This window comes from Rhinolophus sinicus, chromosome 5 (assembly GCF_057876585.1).
Source record: "Rhinolophus sinicus isolate RSI-liver-muscle chromosome 5, RSI-T2T, whole genome shotgun sequence".
Classification (NCBI taxonomy): domain Eukaryota; kingdom Metazoa; phylum Chordata; class Mammalia; order Chiroptera; family Rhinolophidae; genus Rhinolophus; species Rhinolophus sinicus.
Genome location: NC_142505.1, coordinates 85,185,297 through 85,211,069, shown reverse-complemented (window position 1 = coordinate 85,211,069; position 25,773 = coordinate 85,185,297). Strand labels below are relative to the sequence as shown.

The 25,773-nt window shown below is 37.3% G+C and overlaps 2 protein-coding genes and 1 non-coding gene across 5 annotated transcripts; 1 reads left to right on the top strand and 2 right to left on the bottom strand.

Annotated features, from left to right (window-relative positions):
• Positions 1-806: 806 nt before the first annotated feature.
• Positions 807-913, bottom strand: LOC141567395 (U6 spliceosomal RNA). The gene has a single exon (XR_012489979.2). It is a non-coding gene; the product is annotated as a U6 spliceosomal RNA (small nuclear RNA).
• Positions 914-5,137: 4,224 nt separating this feature from the next.
• LOC109451121 (uncharacterized) lies at positions 5,138-11,080 on the bottom strand. The gene is made up of 3 exons (XM_019739076.3): positions 10,864-11,080; positions 8,909-9,055; positions 5,138-6,032 (listed from the first exon to the last, which is right to left on the bottom strand). Exon 3 carries the CDS (start codon positions 6,005-6,007, stop codon positions 5,321-5,323), a length of 687 nt encoding a protein of 228 aa, XP_019594635.3. The 5' UTR covers positions 6,008-6,032; positions 8,909-9,055; positions 10,864-11,080; the 3' UTR covers positions 5,138-5,320.
• A 69-nt stretch (positions 11,081-11,149) lies between these two features.
• Positions 11,150-24,814, top strand: YIPF5 (Yip1 domain family member 5). Of its 3 annotated transcripts, none has more exons than XM_019739071.2 (6): positions 11,150-11,302; positions 11,850-11,969; positions 19,390-19,562; positions 20,391-20,536; positions 22,312-22,493; positions 23,831-24,814. In XM_019739071.2, exons 2-6 carry the CDS (start codon positions 11,860-11,862, stop codon positions 23,991-23,993), a joined length of 774 nt encoding a protein of 257 aa, XP_019594630.1. In that variant the 5' UTR covers positions 11,150-11,302; positions 11,850-11,859; the 3' UTR covers positions 23,994-24,814. The 3 variants fall into 3 exon arrangements, with proteins under 3 accessions (XP_019594630.1, XP_019594633.1, XP_019594634.1); XM_019739074.3 differs by having other exon boundaries at positions 11,232-11,548; XM_019739075.3 differs by having other exon boundaries at positions 11,279-11,302; positions 11,850-11,965.
• Positions 24,815-25,773: the final 959 nt, after the last annotated feature.

Below are 25,773 nucleotides of genomic sequence, written 5' to 3'. Positions count from 1 at the left end.
TGATGGGCCCTGGAGAAACACACTGTTCCCCAATATTACCCAATAAATTTTTTTTTAAAAATGTAATTACCATATGGTCCAGTAATTCCACTTCTGGGTATACATACAAAACAATTTAAATCAGTCTCAGAGAGATCCATGTACACCCATGTTCATAGCAGCATTATTCACTGTGGCCAGAGATGGAAACAAGCTAAGTGTCCATCGATGGATGAAAGGATGAACAAAATGAGGTTATACAAGTGCATACCGTGGAATACTAATCATCCTTAATAATGAAGGAAATTCTGTCAAATGCTACAACATGGATGAATATTGAGGGCATTGTTAAGTGAAATAAGACAGTCACCCAAAGACAAACGCTGTATGGTTCCGCTTATATGAGGTGTCTACAGTACCGTGTTTTCCTGAAAATAAGACTTAGTCAGACCATCAGCTCTAATGTGTCTTTCAGAGCAAAAATTAATATAAGACCCGGCATTATAGTATATTATATCCTTTCTTATATTATAGTAAAATAAAACCGGATCTTATATTAATTTTTGCTCCAAAAGACGTGTTAGAGCTGATTGTCCAGCTAGATCTTATTTTCGGGGAAACACGGTAATCACATGTATAGAAATAGAAAATAGGCTGATAGTGGCTGGGGCTGGGGAAACAGATAATGGGTAGTTGTTTAATGCATACAGTTTTAGTTCTGCAAGGTGAAAAACTTCTGGAGATTGGTTGCACAACAATGTGAATATATGTAACATTACCAAACTGTATACTTATAAAGGGTTAAGATGATAATTTTTTCTTTTTTTTAAAATATGGAACGCTTCATGAATTTGCGTGTCATCCTTGCACAGGGGCTATGCTAATCTTCTCTGTATCGTTCCAATTTTAGTATATGTGCTGCCGACGCAAGCACAAGATGATAAATTTTATGTTATGTGTATTTTACTATAATTAAAAATAAAAAAAACTTTAAAATGTTTTTTGAAGTACTTTTTTGTAGCCCTGTAGGTAGCACGGTACCTGATGCAGCTGGCACTAACATTGAATGAATAAATGAATAATAATGTAATAAAACTAATGACAAAACAAGTGAAAGGTAAGGTGGTTCAAAGAGCTGAAATATTTGTGGAGTAAAATGGAATCAAGTATCTAGTGCTATGTGAAAGATTTATGATAAGAATGATACGACAGACACAGTAAAACGTGTAAGGCATGGAATCCATAGATATTTGTTCTAGTCTTGATTCATTCATTCCTTTGTTTTTATCATTTATCAAATATTTCCTGCGCACCTTTGATTTGCCAAGCACTGTTCTTGTTCATCAATGAACAAGACTGCCCTGCCCTTATGGGGCTTATTTCTAGTGAAATGGGAGAGCAATATTGAATTCCTAGTTCTAGCTGGATGTGTGACATCAGACAAGTCCCACAAGTTTTCCGGGCCTTAATTTCCTCATCTATAAAATGAGATGCAAGGGGCAGTGGGGACAAAGTGGCACTTTTCCTTGTTACATTCCAAATGATTTGAAAATTAAATGTAAATACGGAATGAGAACATAAGCCACTAGGGGGCAAAATGATCATGGCATAAGCATTCTACTGAGGTGACATTTTAGAAACAAAAAGGAGTCATCCTTTTGCATCATGAAAAAAATAAGTAAACAGCAAATGTTGTGTATCATTGTAGGTCAGGAAAGTGCTCTATTGAATAGTTATCCAGATGTGCTTTATCTATGAATAAAGTATTTGATTTAGAGGTCATGTTTTTTCCAAGAAATAATGGCATGTAAGAAGCAGAATAATTCCTTAGTAATTGAATGGCATCTCTAGACGCATACAATAATGACTGTGGCTACAGAACCACAAAACACCAACCAAGATACTCAGTCTGGAACTAGCCCTTTACTCACATGTCTGGATCTCATGGGTATTTAGAATTCTTTCATTCTCTTTCACTTCATTTCTTCATTGCTATTAATGTGTATTGATCTATCTGATTACAAAAGAAAACATGGGGAATGGTAGTTGTTAAAACATGTAAAAAATCTTTGCCAATCTTTTAAGAAAAGTTGGAGTCTAATTCCGTTTTCGTTGAATACGGACCAGCTTTAGTGACTTGCTTCTAGCCAATAGAATACATCTCAAGTGATGCTGTGTGACTTTCGAGGGTGGTGTAGAAATGATGATACAACTTTTGGCTCTCTTAGGATGTTTTTCCTCAGAATCCAGCCCCTGTTTTGAGGAAGCCCGGGCCATATGGAAAGGCCCTGTGTAGGTGTCAGCTAAGGTCCCAACCTGTAGGCAGCATGTGAATCAGACAGGTGAATGAGCAAGCTTTCCGATGATGATTCTGATACCCAGCCTTTAAGCCCCGCGCTGAAGCTCTGGGGAACAAAGTTGATCTGCCCTTGCCAAGCCCTGCCCAAATTACAGATTTGTGAACAAAATTAATGTTATCATTGTTTTTTTAAGCCATCGAGTTTTGAGGGCTTTTTTGTTTGGGTTTTTGTTGTATTTTTGTTTGTTTTTGTTGTTTTTTGATGAGTGCTTCTGTGGATTCCCATTGGCATAGTTCCATTCACCACTGCCTTGAAAAAAATAAAAAGATATATAGCAATACCTCAGTGTCTGATCCCATGTTCACTCATTCCCAGAACTGTGGTGTCTTGGAGAATAATACGGCTTCTCATTTAGGGCTGTCATTGTCGCTGACATTCACTGTCAGATTACTATAAACATTCTCCCAAGAAGCCCGTCTGCAAATGAGAGCCTTTTCCTGGTCTGGATCCGCCAGTCCACAAACAAGGAATAGCAAGGCTGGCCGGATGGAAATTCAGTAGTGACTGCATCCAGACAGAGGCACTGGGGGACAGGGGCGTTCCTGCTCCAAGCAGATGACTGAAGATGGCTAGCTTGCATCCAACCTGCAGGGGAGATGGGAGAACCAGACTTCTTCCAGCTTAAAACACCAAGAGGCAGACACAGAGTCTGTGTGTTGTAATATAGCGATGGGCACTATTAAATTCTCAGTATTTGTTAAATAAATGAATAAATACCACAAACACAGCATTATTCTATACCCTAGAGTTGGGACACGAAGTAAATATAATGTGACCGCTATCCTGATAGTTTCCAATGTAATTAGATGGTGACAATCACTCACTTATTTACCATCTCATCTTTGTCATCTACCATCTGAACATCACAAAAAAGATAGTGATGAATCTGACACCAGCCATCTTAGTCAAAGTGATCCAATCCCTTGTCTGTTCTCTTCATCCTGTTGGTAAAGGAGGGAATGGCTGAACATATGACACCTAACACTGGGCAGATGAGATTGCAGTTTATTATTAGGTTGGTGCAAAAGTAATTGTGGTTTCTGCAATTCTTTTTAACCTTTTAAACCGCAATTACTTTTCCATCAACCTAATAATTACATACTCACAGCCCTTGTGAGGAAGACATCACAAGCCATGCAGGGCTACATGGAGGTTGTACTCCAGAGTGAGCCATCAGGGGTCTTGGGAGGCAGACTTTGTAGTGTCAACAGGGTGGGGTGGTTGCCAGTTCCCATGGGGGGTGAGAGGGGATATGATTTGTCTGAATAATTTCAGCAGCTTGTAGGAAGGTAAAACCAGTTAGGTTGAGGACCCTCGGTGGGCTATAGCTTGTGTGGCTGATGGGGAACTATCCTGGTGGGGAGCCTTGCCCAGTAGGTAGGGGCACGTCTGGCAAGAGCAGAGGAGCCTGTGGCTGGGTGGCTTTGGGGGCCCTATGAGGGTCAGAAATGTCCAAGCAGCACTTGAAAATCAGGTTTTAGAATACATCCCCCCTTCACTTCTCTTGGCCTTGGATCCTCATTTGTAAAGTCAGAGGGTGGTGAACAAATGATTTCAAGGTTCTTGTCCGTTTTAATCTCTGTAATTTTCACATTATGTGAAGCCAGTCAAAGGAGAGGTGCTTTGGTCTTTTTTCTGAGGCACTTGATGTTCTGATTTGTCTGTGAAGACTAGTCTATTTTTGTTCACTCTAGAGGTATCTCAGTGAATTCAGGTTAATTTCCTAGGGCCGTCTCCTTGTTTTAGTGGGAAGCTGAGACATTTAATTTCCAGGGATTGGGAGGGGAGTGTGTTAATATTTAGTACAGAAGTCAATTTTGGAGTTAACAGGAAGAGCTTTTAGAGAAAGTCCAGGAAATAAATGGTATTTATGAACCTAAAATCCACTAGTCTTTTAAGTGATATTAATCTTTCTAAAATAAAATCTTAGCAAGAGTCAAGACATGTGTATATTATTTCCAGAGGGAAAAATTCATTATCTCAGACAGTAGGGGATTTGTGAATGTCATTCAATTCTGCAAATTTGGGACTGCAGGAGAAGAGTCAAAAACATCTTGAGTGCTTAATGTAAAATCAAAAGGCAAAAAATGTGTTTGTCTTTGACTTCCAGATCCAACTTTGCAGAATTTAATGAAAATCATGTTTGATTTCACATGCCTGTTTTAAAATAAAATCCTCCTCATTTAAGGAAAAGCATTATAATTAGTACTATAACTAGCAGGCGTAATAACAAAAAGTCAGGTCTAAGTACATGAAAAGTATTATGGTTAAGACATAACCTGTTCTAATAACTATAACAGTAATCATTCTCCTTTTAGGGAATGTGCATTCTCCAACATTTAGAAAAGAATGAAAGAATGATACGGAGGGTGATTGGGAAAGTTATCACTTTGTGAGGGATGTAAACATCTAGCCCATTGTTTTGTACACCTGAAACCAATAAAAAATTAAAAGTATAAACAAATAAAAACAAAAAGGGTATACTGCTGCTGCACAGGGGTGACAGTAAGCCGGGCCCCACGGCTCCTACACGGTCACCTCTCTCACGTCTAGTGACTCATCTCCTACTCAGGTGAGACATTGTTATTATCAAGGCATTAATGTGAAAATCAGATCAAATGAAAAATTAGAATTCTGTAGGTTAGACGTGTATATTCTAAAAGACAAAATACAAAGTTAAAACAATTTTTTTTTTCAACCAGTTAATCTTTTAGTCGACACAGCTTTCAGTGTTTTCTGTACATAGATCACAAGGTAAATATTTTTGCAGCTTTACAAAAATGGAGTAATGCCATATATATGGTTCTACAATCTTTTATTTTTTTTTTAGTTTTACAATGCACCATAGACATTTTTCCATGCAATGAATGAAAATCTGCTGCTGAAACACAGAGGGCTGCAGCTGGATAATGCGAGTGACCCTAAAGCAAAACATTAGCCTAAGGTTATAGCCCAGGGCCTGGCAAATGCCTGCAGGGACACTACACAAAAGGAATGTCTTCAAAGCCCCTTTGTGGAGCCCTGCAGCCACCCCTGAGCTCCCTTGGGCCCCTTGGGTGGAAGGGGTCCTGTAAACTTTTTTGCATCCACATAAACCCCCCCAATTTCTGTCTGGTTTTCTTCACCTCATCTTCTACCCTAGCCATCTCATCAAATTCTCTTATCATCTCCTCATTGCTCAAATGCATATCATGTATGGCCTCCTTGTATTCCTTGAGGCACTGAGCCAGCCCCTTGTTGGTTTTTCTCTTAGCTTTCTTCGGCATATCATCCCCAGCTGGGCGCTTTACTGCAGCCCTTGGTTCACTGGCTGGTTCTTCTTCCTCTTTTGGCTTTCCCTCATTCTCTGGCTTTCCCTCATTCTCTGGATTTCCTTCTTCTTTTGGTTTTCCCTGGCTCTCCAGCTTCCCCTGGCTGTCTGGTTTTCCCTCGCTCTCTGGCTCTCCCTCTTCTTTTGGCTTTCCCTCCTCTGGCTTATCCTTATCATTAAGTATTTCCTCATCTCCTGTCTTTCCCTCGTTTTCTATCTTTTCCTCTTTTTCTAACTTCTCCTTGTCTTCCAGAGCACAAGCCATTTCTGGCTTTCCCGCATCCTGTGGCTGTTCTTGGTTTTCCACCTTTACTTGGTTCTCGGGTATTGCTTCACTTTCATTGCCGAGTTTGTCCATGTTGAGATATCCCCTCCACGCAGACCTGAAAGAACCGGGAGCAACAATTAGGAGCTTGCAGATGGCTCAGGGTCTGACAGTAGCAGAGGGCAGGAACCTGGACTGGTCAAAACAAGAATGTTTTAAGTTTGTATTTAAATTTATCTGGCTTAAGGCTCCCAGAGCAGCAATGCCTAGCCCTAGAAATACTGTTTTCTATTTTTAACAATGACATTATAACAGTAAAGAGTTAAACTGTAATGATAAGCAGTGGTAGCTTGGAGTGTCTGTAACTGAGAGGGTCATGAAGAATTCTAATCGAAAAATATAAAAGGTAAATTGCCTGAAGGAACTGTAATAACTTACACACTTTTAGTAATATCTAGGCTGCTTTCTTATTGAGTACAATAACACCTGATCCTTGTATGATTTTTAAGAAACATTATATATTAAAATTTCTACAACAATGGTTTTACATGGCTAGGACACTGCCATTTTTTTTCTTTGCAAACAAACATATTTTCCACAACATAATTCATCTTATGCACTGTCTCCTGGTATATTAAATCCCACGTGTTGGGGAAACAGAAGAGAGAAAGGGAGATAAAGCATAAAGATGAGCATATTTTCTTTAGTGTTTGGAATAATACAAAACACACCAAGAAAAATCAAATATGCATAGCACTGTTCACAATTTTCAAGTACAACGGCTCCAACGTATGAGTGATTCTTAACCTATAGTGTCTGATACCAAAAGATATTTGTGAGACTAAAATTTACAGTGCAGACAAGCCCAATTTGGGAAATCTGGGACAGGAGATAAAGCAAGCATATTTTTAATATACTCTATCAAAAGGCAAATACTACAGAATCTCCAGGGAAGTATCAGAGTGAATGTGTATAATTGTTGTTTGTTCAAGTTCAATCATTGTAGGTTTTTAAAGGTCCATTTCGGTTGCTAACAAAATCCTATTGTTTCTGTAGCTATATAGATTCAGCAGTGATAATAACTGCCAACATTCACTGAATACTTAGTACTCAGGCATTGAGACGTCCATGCATTATCTCACACACGCCTCCTGGCAAACATGTAAGATGAACACTGGCATTGTCTTGGTCTTACCCGTGGGAAACGTGAGGCACAAAGACATTAAGTGACCCACTGAAGATCCACGGCTAGTAAGTGGTGGAGAATGTAAATCCAGGCAGGGGCTCCAGAACACGCACCCTTAACCACTACCCATTATTAATTAAATTACATGATTAATATGAGGTGAACTTGAAAATTAGCTGATTTGTCATGTGCCCAACGGGAAGATTACAAAAATAATTTTTTTTATCAACTTGAATATATACACATTTGGGGACGTAGGCACAATTTATCAACTAACTACAATTTTAGTGCACACATATACACATCATTATATATGCCATTATATATATCATGTATACATAACATATACAATGATTTCTATACATATATAAAAATCACATTTTAGGTAAAGTAGTATATTCATTAGAAATATTGCCTTTTTCCACAAGGAATCAGGAGCCAGACTATCTGGATTCAAACTTCAGGTCTAGTATTTCCTGGCTTAATGATGTTTGACAAGTTATTTAATGGTTCTCTCCTCAGTTTCATCATGTATCAAATATACAGTACCTCCCCTATTGGGTTGTTAGGAAAAGTAATTGAGTTAAAAGGTGTGAAGTGCTTAGAGCAGTGCCTGGCATGTACTAAGTATACACAGGTGTTATGTTTTTCAAATGCTTCAATTCCACCTTTGGCAGGAAAGGTTCTGCCATCACTCCAGCCCAGTCCTCTGATGCTGTTTTTTACACTATCCCTTCTGTTAAGTTATTTGAGATATAGAATTTTTAGTACCATCGCTGAAATTCTAATTCCAAACCACAGTATTCATTCACCTAATATTAGAAACGTCTTTACTTGTTATTTACGAGGGTATTTGTGATCTCTACAATGAAAATAGAGCATTGCTTTAAAAATTATCTTTAAAAGATTTTTTTTTGTTTTTTGGCAACATGATGCACTTACAATATTGAAGTCAAAGTCCCAAGATTAATTATTAAATTGGGATAACTTTCTTTGCCTCTTAAAAACCAGTTGTCCAAAAGCATCCAATGATGCTACAGGCAAATCTGTCTTCCCCAAATAATAATTTACTGTTCAAAGTAAAATAATTGAAATAACAGAAGGAGAATTTGATGAGGAAACTTCCTAAGGAATAAAGGGTAATTTTGGGGAAATATAGTTGTTATATTTGGGATATGGGGTTACATAATTAATATTCAGGGGAAGTAGAAACAGATCTTGGGCATGTACAATGGTATTTACCATAATTAGCAGGTTTCATTGTGGAATTTGACATGATATGCTTACAGCTACTAAATTCTCACCTTATTTCATACTTGTGGATATAGCTAAAAGTCAGGGAAAACTACCCATGTTCTAACCATAATTTTCAGGCACAAGTCCCTATGACATATTTACTATAGAACAGAGGTGAAAAAAGGCAATTCTAAAATATTTAAGTACAATTTCACTGCCATGCTAAAAATTTTTTTTTGCATTTGTGAAGTATATAGAAGTTAGCAGGCATACTAGCAGGTTTGTAATTAAAAGGTATTACTTGTGATTAAAATGTTGCTTCTTTTTTTGTTACAAGTTTGGTAATTGACATACTAGGTTCCAGGGAAAGACTTGGCAGCTGTTACAAGCCCACTTCCTGTTCCATCCTCTCTTGACCTGGTTCAGGCTTTTAACTCCTAATGAAGCCAGCTCAATGGCTCAACAGAGGTCAGAAGCACATTTACCAAGTACTCCAGTTTCCTTTACTATAACTTGCTGGAGCCTGTCCTGGGATGGGAGAAAAGAAAAAAGTTTCCAAAAGAAAGGCCTACCTGACTAGCCACGGAATTGACTGATCGGCTCAAAGTCCCCAAGGGGCTTCGGCAGGATACCTTGGCTTATGTTTCAAAGCCAAACAATGTGGAAGATTTAATCACGTAACTCAATTTTCTTGCTTGGCTTCTCAATTGAGGCAGGGGCTGGAGAGGAAAGAAAATCGAGTAAATACGGCAACTGATTTCACAGACAGAAGCAACTGAATAACATCTATATCCAACAATTCATTCCTAAGTAGCTAATTTTTAATGCTTACATTCTTGTATTTTATTCAAATTTGAGAGCAATATCTCTTTTGGATAGGAAGAGCAGAAGAAACAACAGAGACCAGAATTTTTTTTTTCAACCATAAGGTCACTAAGCAGATAAAGTAATAGATTATTGCATATTGTTGATAATTAGAAACTCAGCTTTCTAGATAATGTAGCTTTATAAAGAGTACAATCATATAATTTGTACTCAGGGATATTTTTGAGAGCGAAAAGGAAACAATATTAATTATGCTGGAACAATTAGGCATAAAATGGGATAAAGGGCTGTCTCCAGCAAATCAAGATATATGGTCAGTCGACCTAGAGTGGTGCAAATGGTACCACATCAAGAAATTCTAAAATGATTTATAAAAGGTGGTAAATTAAATATTTGGATGAGCAGTTTCAGAAATTCTCCGATATAGTAGAAAACCTCAAAGGGTAACTGCCTATTCATTTCTAGAACACAGTCCTTGGTTTTTTTGGTTTATGTCCTTTTGCTGTTGCTATTTTTGTTTCGAGGGGAGTATTTTTTTGTTTGTTTTACTTTTACTCGTTTGTTTCATTTTAACCAGTGAAATTTTATCCTTCCTTTGGAAACTGGTCCCAGAGCAATGGCCTGGCTTCTTTTGTCAGGACCACGGGATTCTGGTTCTGCCATACAATGCAAGGATTTACAGTATAAATTTTAGTACTAGAAATCCTGAAGACAATTCTGCTCATTGATTAATACCATGGCATTTGGAGTTAGTCAGGATTCTTCCACTTTGAGAAAATGATTTAACATAATAGCCACAAAAATTGTTCTTTCTTTCTTTCTTTCTTTTTTTTTTTTTTTTTTAAAGAAACAAGCTCATACCATTCACCAGTTTCCCTCTTCCTTTAGGACCAACACCAACATCCAACAAGACACTATTGCCTGGTCCTTGCCTGTAGCTCCAGCCTCAACTCCTTTGTGGCTTCACTCACTTGCTCCTCCAATCACCCTGGCTTCATTTAGAACCATGATTTCCAAACTCTGAATTTGCCCAAAGGACATTCTGAAATGTCTGGAGACATTTTCAGTTGTCACAAGGTGGACAGGGGTAGGCTACTGGCATCAGGGATGCTGTTAAAAATCCCACAGCGCACAGGGCAGCCCCATACAACAAAGAATCATTTGGACCAAAATGTTAACAGTGCAGAGGCTGCGAAACCCTGATTTACACCTTTCCTTACGCAGTGTTTCCCCCCATCCCAGGCCTTCCTCGCGCAGGCTGTTGTCTCTGCCTGAAACATTCGCGCTCTTCTCCGCCCCTCCATTTCCCTTCCCTTTTCCGGTTTCCCCCATTTCTCCAATTAACTCCTCGTCACCCTTTTGATCACCACCTTCTCGTAGTGGCTCTCCAGGTTCTTAATCCCAGATAAACATTACACCTTTCCAAAGAATCATGGCGCCCATAAGAATACTAGTAACCATTTCACACGTATTTGTTTGTATCTGATCACCGCCTCCTTTACCAACTCCAGGTGGGCGGCCCCATCCGGTTCGTGTTCACTATTGTAACCCCCGTAACCCCAGCAGTTAGTACAGCTCGTGCTAACACTGCATTCGATATTATTACACGAACACTTAACAGCCTCACTTATAAAAGGAGAAATAAAAACACAGTAAGCATCTCATTAGGGGGTAAAGATAAATAATAAACTTATCACAGTGCCTGAGTCACAGTGAGTCCAGAGAGAGCGACGCTCGCTAGTTGGTGGAGCAGGAGGCAGGCTCCGTCCGCTCCACTTCAGCGCTTGCACGTCTTCCTCCGGGCCCTCCTACTAAGGAATTCTCCTTCCTCCCAAATAATGACTAACAATTACTGCGCCTGTGCTTCTCCGCCTTTTCCGTCTTCACCGCTAAACAGCTACCGGAAGTATTTTCCCCCCTCTTCCCATTGGTCCATACTGCGCATGCACCAAATCAGGCTCCCCCGCCCCTCGGCGCTCAACCGGGAGCGCAAAATCTGCCAACACGCCTGCGCAAGCGAGTGTGCCCCGGAAGCGGTTCTTTGGCCTGTAACACGTAGCAACCCGGCCAGTTCAGAGTCTTAAGCCGAGGGTGGGGCTTATTTGGGGCTGCCGGAGCTACTGCCACCGCCTTTGCTTTTGGTGAGTGACCCAGGCCCGTGGCTCACTGTCCTGCTTTGCCCCATACCTGTGCAGCGCGGCTTATTGCCACCTTTCGGCTCTGCGCCCGGTCCTTTCCTCGGACTCTCGCTCCCTTTCAAGCTCTTGCTGTGACGCGGCCCCTGCACCGCAGGCGCGGCCTTTGGGGAGTCTGCACTGACCTGGCAGGCCCAGGCCTTATTTTGCAAGGTGGCAGCGGAGTTGTCAGTTGTAAAGTCCCGCCCCGAGGTGAGAAATCGTCTTTGTGGTTGATATTTCAGGCCCCCTGGAACCACTCCTCCCACGACCCTGCTTCTAACCCAAGGCATATCAGTACCTTGAAGTGGAGGTGTCTTCCCAGGCCTTAATTTAAGACAGTAGTCATTTCCTTAGCACCCCCGTCCCCGACCCACCCTCCAAATGCTGCTTCCCAAAATTTCCGAGGAAATGTTTGCTGCCTTCTGGGGGTATTTGCTTAAGCAAAGTATCAGGAACGAGTTAACTAGGACCTGGGCGTAAGCAATTATTTGCCGTTTCTCTTCTGTTGCAGATCATTTGCAATGTCAGGCTTTGATAACTTAAACACGGATTTCTACCAGACAAGTTACAGCATCGATGACCAGTCACAGCAGTCCTATGATTATGGAGGAAGCGGAGGACCCTATAGCAAGTAACTTTTCAACTTCGAGAATTTATTTAGTCAAGATAGCAGGGAAATCTTGGTATCCAGAATGTTTGGTTCTGCCTGAAACTGAGTGTGTGAACGTGTCCGTTTTCAGGATGTGATTTTTCATCATCTTCCTTCCTCTGGAGCGATCTGGGACACTGGTTTAGGTTTGAAGGGCTTGCCCTATTTAGAGTTTGATGGCTTCTATGCAATGTCTTCAGATGTGTTGTTGGTGGAAAAGTGGATCGCTGAAGAACTTTTTCTAGTAGAAGTATTTCTACATCCTTTAAGGTACAGATAGGAGTTCAGGTACCTAGAAGACAGGCGGTTTAGTCCACAGGACCAGTTAAAAATTAAAATCCTTTAATGGCTTTTTTAGTAGTTAAAATAGTCCAACTTGGAGACTTTCTCAACATGAATTGAAAGTGCTCAGTGACACTGTTTAACAGTGTAAGCTTCCTGTTAGGAACCATCAGGTGATTTTCATAGAGCAGTCGATGGTCATTTTTATTATTACAGCAAAAGCTTTTGGTCAGTACACACAAGTTGCCAGTTGCAGAAAAGGGGGCACTCAAAACCTTTCAGTCTTGAACTGTTAAAAAAAAATGATTTTTTAAATAATCCCTGGTATTTGCGGCAAAAGTACAGTAACTGAAGGTTTTCTACCAATCTCCTCTAGGACATCATATCCTAAGTTTCTTAGGACCTTAAAGATAATCTTATCAGCTTCCTATCCAGTGAAGGAGTTTCCTATACCTGGGTTGCTTAACCTTTTTTAGATGGTCCGCTACCCCTTTGAGAATTTAATGAACTCGGGGTGGTGAACACACAATGCAATGTATAGATGATGTATTATGGAAATGTACACTTGAAACCTATGTAATTTTACTAACCAATGTCAGCCCAATAAATTTTTTAAAATCTATTGAAAATTATGGGCCTATTTCTGAGAAACGTGCATGCACTCAGACATCCCACATAAATGTGCATATAACTTCAGACAGTTGATGTGTCTGATGTTCATCTATGGGCTGTGAATTAACCTCATGAAGACTATCCCAGGATGAGGGCAAGGAATGAGTGTGCCCAGTCAGTCTGAGAGAAACGTGTAGTACTAGAACATCTTTGAATTAATAAATCTGAATGGAAGTGTCCAAGAATTTAAAAAACAAAGCAGAAATCAAATTGAGACCCATAGTCTGGTCTGTCTTGGATAGGTTCTACTAGTTACAACTTACCCCTTGAATCTGCTTACTGCAATATATTCTAAGGCTTTTTCCCCTCCCTAAAACTTAACAGTGAACTATAGGACTGAGCATGTAAAAAATTCTCTCTGTAAGTCACGTTCTTCCTTTCTGAGAAATTCTCAACTATATATCATTGAGGATTTATCTCTTTTGGTCAGTCAATTGGGCAGAATTAGAAAAATCATGTTGAGAAATTTTCATTCATTTATTTACTTAAATATATATTTTTTGTGATTGTCCTGTGCATGAAAGGGCAAATGAATATAAGATTGGACAGAGTGCAGCCATAGGGCTTTGGAAAATCTGCGCTGGGTGCAGGCCTGTTTTTAACTAAATTATATTGATGTTTGGAACAGCAGAACTATTCCATTTAGATTGCAACCTCCTAGGTTTATCTGTCTCTGACTTTCTTTCCTATTCTGTCCATGTTGGCATCACTTAAAGGTGTAACTTATCATTCCATTTATCTCATTTCAGTTTTCCAGAGCAGTTTAGATATTCTCTTGCTAACTATTCTCACAATTCCATTCCAACCAAATTATGTACCAGTAAGCATTGCTTCAGTGCTAATAAAGATGTTTTGTTCCAGGTGCTAATATAACCATTACTGCCATGTAATGAATATTAGTTTATAGATGATGCTTAGGAAAACAAAATGCCTAATGTATTAGCAGTAATAGCTGGGTTTCTGAGTTTCTCTTTTTTTAAATTTGTAGTTCACTCTGGCTTCTATTTTATTTATTTATTTAGTTTTTTTAATTTTTTTATTTTTATTTTTTTAAAGATTTTATTGGGGAAGGGAAACAGGACTTTATTGGGGAACAGTGTGTACTTCCAGGATGTTTTCCCAAGTCAAGTTGTTGTCTTTTCAATCTTAGTTGTGGAGGGTGCCGTTCAGCTTCAAGTTGTCCTTTCAGTCTTAGTTGTGGAGGGTGAAGCTCAGCTCCAGGTCCAGTTGCCGTTGCTAGTTACAGGGGGCACAGCCCACCATCCCTTGCGGGACTCGAACCAGCAACCTGGTGGTTGAGAGGACACGCTCCAACCAACTGAGCCATCCGGTCAGCGGCAGCTCAGCTCAAGGTGCTGTGTTCAATCTTAGTTGCAGGGGGCGGAGCCCACCATCCCTTGTGGGACTTGAGGAGTTGAACTGGCAACCTTGTGATTGAGCCTACTGGCGCATGTGGGAATCGAACCTGCAGCCTTCGGAGTTAGGAGCATGGAGCTCTAACTACTTGAGCCACCGGGCCGGCCCCATTTGAGTTTTATTTAAAAAAAAAAAAAAAAAAAAAAAAATTTGGCCTCTTCTAATTCTATATGTGCCTTCAGTTAGATCTGCAACCTAATGGCATTTTAAATGTCCATCTCAGTTTATCAAATAATATTTTGTTTGTGTTGCTAATTTGGTAACAAAGATCAGCTGTTGATGAAAATCTAGGTTCGACTAGCATATGACTTAGACTGTCTTCAAGTTTGACTTATTATTAGTCTATAGTTTTGCATTTCCCCTGTGGAGTCAGCTTTAACATTTTACATAGTTTCCTTTATGGGTACTTTATAAATATCATTCATATATTCATACAAAAACAACAACAAAAATACAAAGAAAAAATTAAGGGCTGTTTGATCTTAATGTGTTGAGTTTTATGAATGTCATATTTGGACAGGACCCACACTGTATTCTAGATATGCCTATAAAATGCAGTCCAATCACACAATTACATAATTTTTTAAAGTGTTGAAAGCTAGAATTTTTTTTTCCATCTTTGACTTAACAGATAATACCTTTATGGACTCTCTAAGGATTTTCATGAGCTTAAGTAGCCAACCCAGTATATTAGGAGGCTTTGTGTTTGTTGTTGGTACTGAGTGCTGCAGCAGGTTTACTACGGGTATCTGCTGCTTTTTCTGCTGTTAAAATGTTGATTTAGCCTATAAAGATCATGTCTACTATGCTGTGTTTTAATTTAAAACTAGCAGGGGTGACTCAGGAATTTTCCTGACCAGGTCATGCCAGAAAAGGAAAATAGTAAAATTCTATGGTATTCTTTCTCACCTTGAATCTTGAAGAAGGAATAATAGTGCCACCTTTGAAGCTGTGATTCGCTTGCTATATTCCTCTTCCTGATGTGAGATTTATGCGTCTGTATCAGGGATTCTAAAGTGTGGACTGCAGACCCCCAACCGTCCTTGAGACCTTTCAGAGAGTCTTGAAAGTCAAAACTATTTTCATCACAAGACTAAGACACACTGATAATTGGGAAAGCAGTGGTTGGTAAAACTGCTGGTACCTGAACATGAATTAAGACAATGGCATCAAATTGTTCTAGTAATCATTGTATTCTTTATTGCCACCCACTTGTTGGTGGGTCGGGGGAATCAATTTCATTTAAGGATGCCCTTGAGGAAGCAGTAAGAATTATCATTTTATTATATTCTGACCCTTGAATACACACATTTTTAACATTTTCTGTGATAAAGAGGGAAACAGTCATAAAGCACTTCTACTTCATACTGAAGTACAATGATTATCTCTCGGAAAAGCTCCTGTGCGATTTCTCAAACTCAATCACCCGCTTTCTCATGGAAACCATTTTTATTGGAAAGAACAACTGACCTACAAATTATGGTTATTCAGTCTTGAGTATTTGGCAGATATTTTCTCAAAAATGAATGAAGTGAGCCTGTTAATTCAAGGAAAACAATTAACGGTATGTGTGGCCAATGATAAAATTAGAGTTTTCAGGCAAAAATGAGGATTTTGGAAAACTTGCATCCATAACTGAACTTATCCATTTCCCAGTAATCATTTTTTTCTGATGAGATCAGTAATGATAGTAACAAATGTGATTTTTAAATTTATGTATGTATTAATATTAAATGTGTCAATATTTGGAAGATCTGCATAACTCATACTAATATTTTCTAAATGGCCAATGTATGATTTTATAAGTTGTACATGAGTAAAGAAAAGATCCTTTCAAAGTGCAAAACGGATGTATTCTAATATGCAACAGTATAAAAATTTCATTAGTATTGCTCCAGTTTCCATGTTGCAACTTAAAACAACTACCACTTTGCTTTGAATTTTAATATAATATCAAAAGGAATATTCATAATCTGAAAAGGTTCTTAAAAATACTCAATTTTCCAATTGCAAGTCTGCAACACTAGATTTTCTTCAGATACTTCAACTAAAACAATATATCACAACAGATTGAATGCAGAAGCAGATAGAAGAATTTTAGCTATCTTCTGTTAAACGAGACATAAATGAGATTGTTAAAAATATAAGCATGCCACTTATCTCAGTAATTTTTTTAAAATAATTTTTAAATAAAAATGTTTATGATAACGTAATAGATTTATCATTACTTTAAATGAGTTAATAAATATTTTAATGTTTCTCAGTTTTAATTTCTAATATAAATATTGATGGATATAACCCACATAAAAAACATATGAGATTCTCAGTAATAAAGTTTAAGAGTATAAAGGGGTCCTAAGAGTTTGAAAATCACTGATCTGTATCATTCTTTTTGGTTTTTCTATTGCATATACATTCACATTTATATTTTCTCTCTCGCCCCCCCCATGAGAAAAAATAAAATACAATCTGTTTATGCAGATTGGAGAAACCTTCATATGGCGCTTTTCTAGCTGTTTCATAAACTCAGATGGGGATTTAGGATATATCCAAACAGTGATCAACACAATAACGTATTGTATTAAATCAGAAAATGTGAGTTTTTGTCTTAGTTCAATCAGCTATCCCTGTGGGGTATGTGTTTGTGTAAATAGAAATCAACATATTTGCAAACCAAAATGAATGGGGAAATGCATTTACAGAAAAAATATTACAGCGTCTCTGTAAAGTAGGATTTGGGAGTGATTTTTATTACAGTTGTTAAGAGTCAAAAAGTCTAGTTTTTAATCTACCACATGGGCAAATCATTTTAATCCAAATATCAGTTTTCACATCTTTATAATGGGAAGGATGATAAAATCAACTTCTTTGAGTTGCAATGAAGATAATATGAAATAATTCACATTAAACACTTGTAACAGTGCTTTAACAGTAATCTTCAAAAAGGTCATTAGTTATGGTTTTGGGTATTGTCAGTAGTTGATAGACACCTATATATTACATATAACATTTGAGGATTAATTTTAATAAATATTAAATGTACTTCATTTTTAAAGGTACAAAAGTGTATAATGTGAAAATTAAGTCTTCTGTTTCCTGTTCCCAGGTCCCTTTACCTATATAATGATATATATAGACATGGGTATATAGATATAGATATAGGTAGTATCCTAAAAAGCACAGTCACAACGGGTGTATATGATGTATACTATTCTGAACATTCGTTTTTTCCTTTCCACTGAATATTTCTTGATTATCATTCCTTATTAGCACACATACCACTGTCTCATTTCCTTTAGCAGTTACATAGTAATCTATGCCCATATCTCAGCTTATTTACTATAGTTGTTTCCTTTGTTTTCTGGTTTTTGCTATTAAAATAATGCTTCAGTGAATTCTATATTATTATATAGCCAGCAAAATAAACAGTGTTTTTTTTCAGCATGGATTGGACTAGTGGTGAGTCTTGAGAACCCCATTGGAATTTCCAGAAGGCTATGTATGTGAGGTTGAAAATTTATCGTTGTTTTGATTTGCTTCTAATCAAGATGTTCAATTTAAAATTTAGATTTATTTTAAAATCTCAAATAACATTAATGGAGGTCATTAAATTTTTATATTTATCTAAAAGGGAACTATAAAATTTTAAAAGGTAATTAGACTAAAAGCTCTCTAAGTCTTCTCAGGTCTGATTTTAAAAATACCTTTTAAAGTAATTACTTCTGTATTTCTTACTATGTAATTAGATTGGTCCCATTGACAGATGTCATAGTTTTTCAGAACATGGTGAAACAATTGTTTAAAGATATTACTTCAGTATCCTTCTGTTCCCTTTTTTCATCACTAAAGTAGCCATGGTAAGGTCTCTCCCTCTAAAATGCAGGATTTTAGCACATACCAAATGAAACAATAGGTGTACAACTACTTTGAAAGATTAAAAACACTATTCAGGGCTGGCCCGGTGGCTCAGGTGGTTGGAGCTCCGTGCTCCTAACGCCAAAGGCTGCCAGTTCGATTCCTACATGGACCAGTGGGCTCTCAACCACAAGGTTGCCAGTTCGACTCCTCGACTCTCACAGGGATGGTGGGCTCTGCTCCCTGCAACTAAGATTGAACACGGTAGCTGCCACTGAGCTCCCAGATGGCCCAGTTGGTTAGAGCCCGTCCTCTCAACCACAAGGTTGCTGGTTCGACTCCCGAAAGGATGGTGGGCTGCGCCCTCTGCAACTAACAACAGCAACTGGCCCTGGAGCTAAACTGCGCCCTCCACAACTACTATTGAAAGGACAACAACTTGACTTGGAAAAAATCCTGGAAGTACATACTGTTCCCCAATAAAGTCCTGTAGTAAAAAAAAAAAAAAAAAAAAAAAGTGTGTGTGTGTGTGTGTATATATATATATATATATATATATATATATATATATATATATATTCAAATTCAAGGCATACTAATAAGGTTTTGTTATATCCAGAAGCTTTCACAAAAAAAGAAGCTTAATTTTTCCACTCTGGTTTGAAATTGATGGTTGTTCTTAAAGACATTTACCCACTTGTAAAAAACATACTACAAAGAGTAAAGAAGAATGATTTTTTTCATTCAATAGAGATCCAAATTACAATGGAAAATTACATAACGTACAAAGTCTCTCATCCTAAGTTTTCATTCATAGTCTTAGAGATAAATTTTACTTCACAGCTATCTTTATATTATATATACTCACTAAGGGGGAAAAATAGACAAGATTTTTGAGTTTTCATTTGTTGGCCTAATGTTAAAAGGTTGAATAATTTATAAAATGCTCAAGTGCTGCATGAGTGAGTGTTGGCATCATCAGGAAGATTCTCTATAAAACACAGACTACTTATTGTAATAATCACATTGGTTCTAGTAATCATTTCAGCCATCATTTACAAAAACTGGCAAAGTGCATATCCTAGGAATTGCATGACTAAGATTTTCTAGCTGTCAGGGATATCAGCTGTTGGGGGTTGACGTAATTCTGAGAAATGTAACTAACTTTGATTTACAGACAGTATGCTGGCTATGACTACTCGCAGCAAGGGCAGTTTGTCCCTCCGGACATGATGCATCCACAACAGCCATACACCGGACAGATTTTCCAGCCAGCTCAGACATACACTCCAGCCACTCCCCAGCCATTTTATGGAACCAACTTTGAGGATGAGCCACCTTTATTAGAAGGTAGGATTGGTTGCGACATCTGATCGTACTTTATAGTATCCAGCTGGTCAGTGAAAATAAACCTTAGTTTGGAGAAGTTATGCTTTCCTTTAAAAGAATAATGTAGAAAATGTTTTCTAAGTGACCCATTTTGAACAGATTGTGTATAAACCACATTGAGCCAGAGGAGAACAGATTTTTATTAGATCTTTAAAAGTGATAATAAGATATGTCAATATATTAGCATTGACTTTTCATATTATCAATTAAAATCTATCAGTGGAAGAAATGAAAGAAAATAGCATGGTATTGATTAGTCATCATAGAAATAAGCTGACAAAACTAGTAACATCCCTGTAAAGTATGGTGGTTTTCAAATTGTATTCCAAAACCCTAGAGCAGTAGTTTAGAACATTTTTTTTTTAGTTCGATACCCTTTGAGAGTCTAATGAAAGCTATGAATACACTCCTTAGAAAAATGCACACATATGCATAGAGACATAGTTTTGTATAAAATTTCGTGGGGCCTCCAGGTGTTCCTGAAGCCCCAAGTAAAGGATCCCTTACTATTAGCCCTGCTCATATAGTCTTTTCTATGCAGTACTAGCTGACAGTGTCTGTGCCATCATATACCATTTTCTAACACCAAACCAGAAATCAGATATTTGTGGAATAAACACCACAGTCAAAGAAGACTGGTGTTGAGGACTCATCCAAATAATATCTGGTATTTCTGGATCGTCTTTTGATGCTGGCTGTTTCATTTTGTCTCCTGTTCTAGCATAGATTCTGGTAAACTAAAGGTATATTCCAAGTCCTACTTGACTTCCTTATTTTCTTTTCCTTCAGAATTAGGTATCAATTTTGACCACATCTGGCAAAAAACACTAACAGTGTTACATCCATTAAAAGTAGCAGATGGCAGCATCATGAATGAGACTGATTTGGCCGGACCCATGGTTTTTTGCCTTGCCTTTGGAGCCACGTTGTTACTGGTAAGATTTTAGTTTCAACTCTTAGTGTGAGATTACAGAACAATCTTTAAATGTTCCACCAAGAGCCATTTATGAGATTGCTTGTACATCAAGTCTTTGATGTGTTTTGAACAGTATTGAGTTGCTTGAATTTATACCTATTCATCACTTCTCCATTGATAATAATACAGTATATTAAGAAATCATTTCTTGTTCCAAGAAGTGGTCCAATTGTTAGGGGAAAACAAAAAATAAATAATAAATAACATGTGGCATTATTTCTTCATCAAAATTCCTTCTTTTATGAGATTGACAAAATTTTTTAGTCTATTGCTTTTTTTTTTTTTTTAATTTAAATATCCAGACCTTGGATAATGTTTTCTTGTAATGGTGCGGGTGGTTACTTTTCTGTACATTGTTTTGACTTTTAATAATTGAAATATTAAAAGACAAGAGGTTTTAGTCCCTATCCCACCTCCCTAAGAATGTTAAAGCATATTGAAAATGAAAAGTTGTAAAGACAATTGTTAATTTTTTTTCAACTTTATCTTATATCTGTAAATGGATAGAACATGAAGTTTTTAGTCAGAAAAGCTGGGCGTGAGCTCCATGCTTCTACTCTCTCCGTGAGGAAGTCTTTTAATCTCCACTCCCTCTGATAGAGAATTCTTTGCTTGCCCCCGAACAAGATTGTTTTGGACATTAAGCAAGACAGGTTATGTGAGAACACTTTGAGAAGTTTAAAGCACTGTGCAAGCATGAGATTTTATTATTACATGAGTGAATTATCAATGAACTCAGCTGAGCCTTTCAAACTTCTGTATTCTCAATCAAATATTTACAAATAAACATTGAATCTTAACAAAATCCCAAAGAGTTTTCCATTTAACGGAATTTGTGGAGGCATTCTCGTGACTGAGCTTTATGTCAAAAATCTGGCAAACCAGGAACGTTTTGAAGGCTTCTCTGTAGAGTGAGTTTTAATGATAGTGTGACCTGAATACAGTGATACGATGTTTCACATAACTTTACTAATGGTACTGTAACTCCAAGTTAGCTAACCTTAACTGTCCTGAGTGAGTGTGTGTGTGTGTGTGTTTATTTTTGGTCAAAGAACTTTATAAATCAACACACAATTTGGAAAAAAAAAAAGAAAAAAATATCTTCCATTATATTCCTCTTGCCTGGTTGTTATTCAGTTTTCTTCTCTCTCCTTCCTACAAAACCCTGGCCTCCTGCTTATCCTGGCTTGCTTTCTCCTAGCTCCTCTAACATGTAAAGCGAAATGACAAAATGATTTCTGCTGTTTAAAAGATCATACCTAAAGATTATAGCTACATCTGTGCATAAGACTAACTTGCTCTGAGGCAGTTTTGGTGGAATGAGGTGCTTTCAAGTGATAATAGCTATTGTCTAAACATTCTGAATGACTTTCCATCTTGTCTCTAGTTTATTTGCTTAAAATCAGCGAGATTTCTTTTTAGAAGTCTACTGCTTTAGGTGATTGTACCACGATTTTGTATCTTTATATGTTGAATTCTGTGCCAAGCTCAGATGCTAACTGGAAAATGAAAAAACAAATATCTTTGTGTTGCAAGGTGATACTTTAAACTTCTTAAGAAAGATGTAAAAGTCAGTCTGCTCAGTGTTCTACTTCTGCGTAAAAAATAGATTATCTCTGTAGACTTTGATGCTCATAAATTGAATATCTTCTACATGTACCATTTTGGGTGAAATAAGGCCAAAAGTAACTTATTTTTTTGCCCTTTAACCTGTAATCTTTTCTTTATCCATAGGCTGGCAAAATCCAGTTTGGCTATGTATATGGAATCAGTGCAATTGGATGTCTAGGAATGTTTTGTTTATTAAACTTAATGAGTATGACAGGTGTTTCATTTGGTTGTGTGGCAAGTGTCCTTGGATATTGTCTTCTTCCCATGATCCTACTTTCCAGCTTTGCAGTGATATTTTCGTTGCAGTAAGTACTGATTTTGATTTTGGGTGTCTATTGACCAATTCTGTGTAGTAGGATTTACCTTCCCATCAGTATGAGCTAAATCACTGATCCAGCAAACGTTAGAAGTGCCTCTTGTGCGTGAGGCTGCATGCTTTTCAGTGATGAACAGTGGAACTGAGAATAAACTTTGACATCTTTTATACCATCTCAGCTTCTACCTATGAAAAAGAATTTCACTAGTTTTGTGTTCATTTACCAGTGTCACTAAACAAATTGAAGAGTGGTGATTGTTAACTTAAATGTTAAATTTAGCATGGAAAAGTGAAGTTAAAAATTAAACTTACTTTCTTTTTGATATTTTTCAGATTAGACTATATCTGATTTCTTGAAGATGTTGGGCATGTAGTAGTGAATGAATAATAAACATATTCTCTATTTGGCAGTTTTTTAACTGAAAATGAAACTTTTTTTTTTTTTGGCATGAGGCTGTTACCGGCCTATTGTGTTCTCAGATATAGTTGTAAGCAGCTTTAAATATGTGTGATTTTTAGAGAAGAACTTAGGTATCGTTAAAAAGAAAGGTGAAAATTACTGCTGATAGAGTTCCTGCTCCTGGCCAGTGCGACGGTGCCCTCAGCAGTCAGGCTCCTCCTTGTGGCATGTGCTGGACAGGGCTGACCAGTGACCCGGCTTTGTTAAACTTACAAAGCTGAAACGGAGGTTTGAGAGAAGAGCATATATCAACTATTTGATACCAGAGATTTGGCAAGATGATGGCTTTACAGTGTTCCTACTTTCGATAAAAATGCTTCAGATTTCTAGTGTAGAAACTGCTTCACTCTTTTCATTTGTTGAGATTGATATATTTACATTTGAATTCTATAGAAGATATTTTCTACTAAAACACTGGTTTCCAGCCTGGGGCAATTTTGCTCCTAGGGGACATTTGGCAATACCTGGAGACAATTTTGGTTGTCACAACTGTCGGGGACAGGGGTGCTACTGGTACCTTATGGCTAGAAGCCAGGGATGCTATGGACATCCTAACAATGCACAGAAACCCCCCTACAACAAAAGTATATCCGGCCCATACTTAAGTAGTGTGAAGGTTGAGAAATCCTGTGCTAAAAGGCGCAAAATGTATTGATAAACGAGCTTTTATCACATGGAATAATTCAGCATCTTCGAATTCACTGTAAAGTACATTTGAACATTTGGGGGGGGAAATCTTGATTAGTCCTGCAGATGTCTACATGTGGATTTAAAATGCTTTCTTTAGAATTGCTTATTGTAGTTAGTATTCTTACATAACTAATCTTTCTTTTTTTGTCCGCCTTCTTTTTCCTTGTTGGTTACAGAGGAATGGTAGGAGTCCTTCTCACTGTTGGAATCATTGGATGGTGTAGTTTTTCTGCTTCCAAAATTTTCATTTCTGCATTAGCCATGGAAGGACAGCAACTTCTAATAGCATATCCTTGTGCTTTGTTATACGGAGTCTTTGCCCTAATTTCCATTTTTTGAACTGAATTTATCTGGGATGTGGACATCATTGGGCCAAATACACGAAAAGGACTTCGGACTCTTAAATTGGACCAGCAAACTGCTACAGTGCAACTCTCATGCAGATCTAACATTTGACTATTGGAACAATGGAAGTAAATGTGTATCTTTTGTTCATTTTTATAGAACTTTTGAATACTGTATTGGATTTACCTGCAGTATAACTAGCTTTAAGTGTTTGTGCTTATACAAATAAGAAGTGCTATTTCTTTCCTGTTCCTGCAGCCTTTAAAAAACAACTTTTTTCCTCGTAAATTATGTTTTTGATAGATTTTTATCAACTGTGGGAAACTAACCACAGAGCTGATAATTTTTCTTAACAACAATGCAGTCATAGTAAAGAAGATACTAGACTTATTGCAGAAATATTTTTTCCAAGGAATTAGGAAAGAAAAATTGCCTGTATTCTCAAGTCAGATGCACTTCAAGCAAAAAAGTGATCCCAATGTAGAGTTTATGAGTTTGCATTTCAAAAATTTGACATTCCTTTCAATTATCTCTTGGGATTTTTGCTAAAATTTTGCGATACAAGAAGCGCACAGTCTACCTTATTGTAGACATGAAATGTGAACACCTGTTCCTGTAGTAGCGCTGACTACACTACTATGACCTAGACTGGCTCCATTAACGCTCATAGTTGAATCTCCATGTTTCCCAGGAAAAAAGAAAATCATTAACGTTTTCTGAGAAAAATACTTACAATGTCTCAGTTTCAGTATTGCAGTTATCAATGTAAAGTACATTTGATGCTTATTAATTAAAATTTTCCCAGTTAATTTTAACTGTGTTGTTGAGTTTACTTTTGCTAAATCACTGTTCTCGGCGTCCTCTTTTCTTTAACTAGGGTCTGATTGTGATTTGCATTCTTAATTTATCCTAAATTTTAAGAATAGAAGTCATCTGGTTTAGAATCAGAAAAATGCGATTCAATGCAAAGCAGTTTACTTTGAGTTAAAACATTATTTCTTGTATTAAGTTTATTCGGTTACTATTGTTGTACTCTCTTGCCAGAGAATCTGTAAGAAACTACTGTGTCTTGTATGTTGATCATTGGCTATTTCTGAAGAAACTGCCTCTGATTCTGGACAAAGTTCAGTTATACTTATAAGAAACGTACCACATGGGGAGGAAAATGTTGCCTTTCTTAAAAGGGGAAATTTTCAGACTGAAAAAGAAGTGCCAAGCTGACATAATAGTGATTCTTTTTTAGAGCAATTTTCAAAATAGTGATTTTCAATTATAAAAGGAGGTTAAAATAATAAAATATATTTCTTACAAGAAGATCCTGATTTCTAATCTCTGGAGCCACATAAATATGTTTTTCTTCATTAATAATCTGCTGGAGGAATACACTCATTACTAGTTAGTTTTGGGCTGGGTTTTCAAACTTAACAAATTGTTGTAGAATATTTTCATTGTGATCCTTGGATAGTATCTTTTTTGCTTTTTTCAATTAAGTTTATAAATATAAGTCTTGTTAAGGCAAATGTAATGAGTGCCTTCTGTTAATACTATTAGTTCTTCCTACTGAACGGGGGAGATGAAGATTTGGAAATTAAATTCCCCCACTGTTGCTTAGACTTAAGACCATTACTCTTCAGCCGGATTCCCAAAATGGATCAAATTGTTTTGGTTTTTTTTTTTGCCTCCCCGACCCCCAACAAAATAATTTTTAGTTTAAATCAATATTATAGAGAGTTTTGTTCTTGGTTGTCTTTTATTTAACTCCAAATTATTAGGT

Coding starts and splice junctions, on each gene's coding strand:
- LOC109451121 (XM_019739076.3), bottom strand. CDS start 6,007: ATGGACAAACTCGGCAATGAAAGTGAAGCAATACCCGAGAACCAAGTA.
- YIPF5 (XM_019739071.2), top strand. CDS start 11,860: ATGTCAGGCTTTGATAACTTAAACACGGATTTCTACCAGACAAGTTAC. Junction 11,970..19,389: donor AGCGGAGGACCCTATAGCAA/GTAACTTTTCAA, acceptor TTTGATTTACAG/ACAGTATGCTGGCTATGACT. Junction 20,537..22,311: donor TTGGAGCCACGTTGTTACTG/GTAAGATTTTAG, acceptor CTTTATCCATAG/GCTGGCAAAATCCAGTTTGG.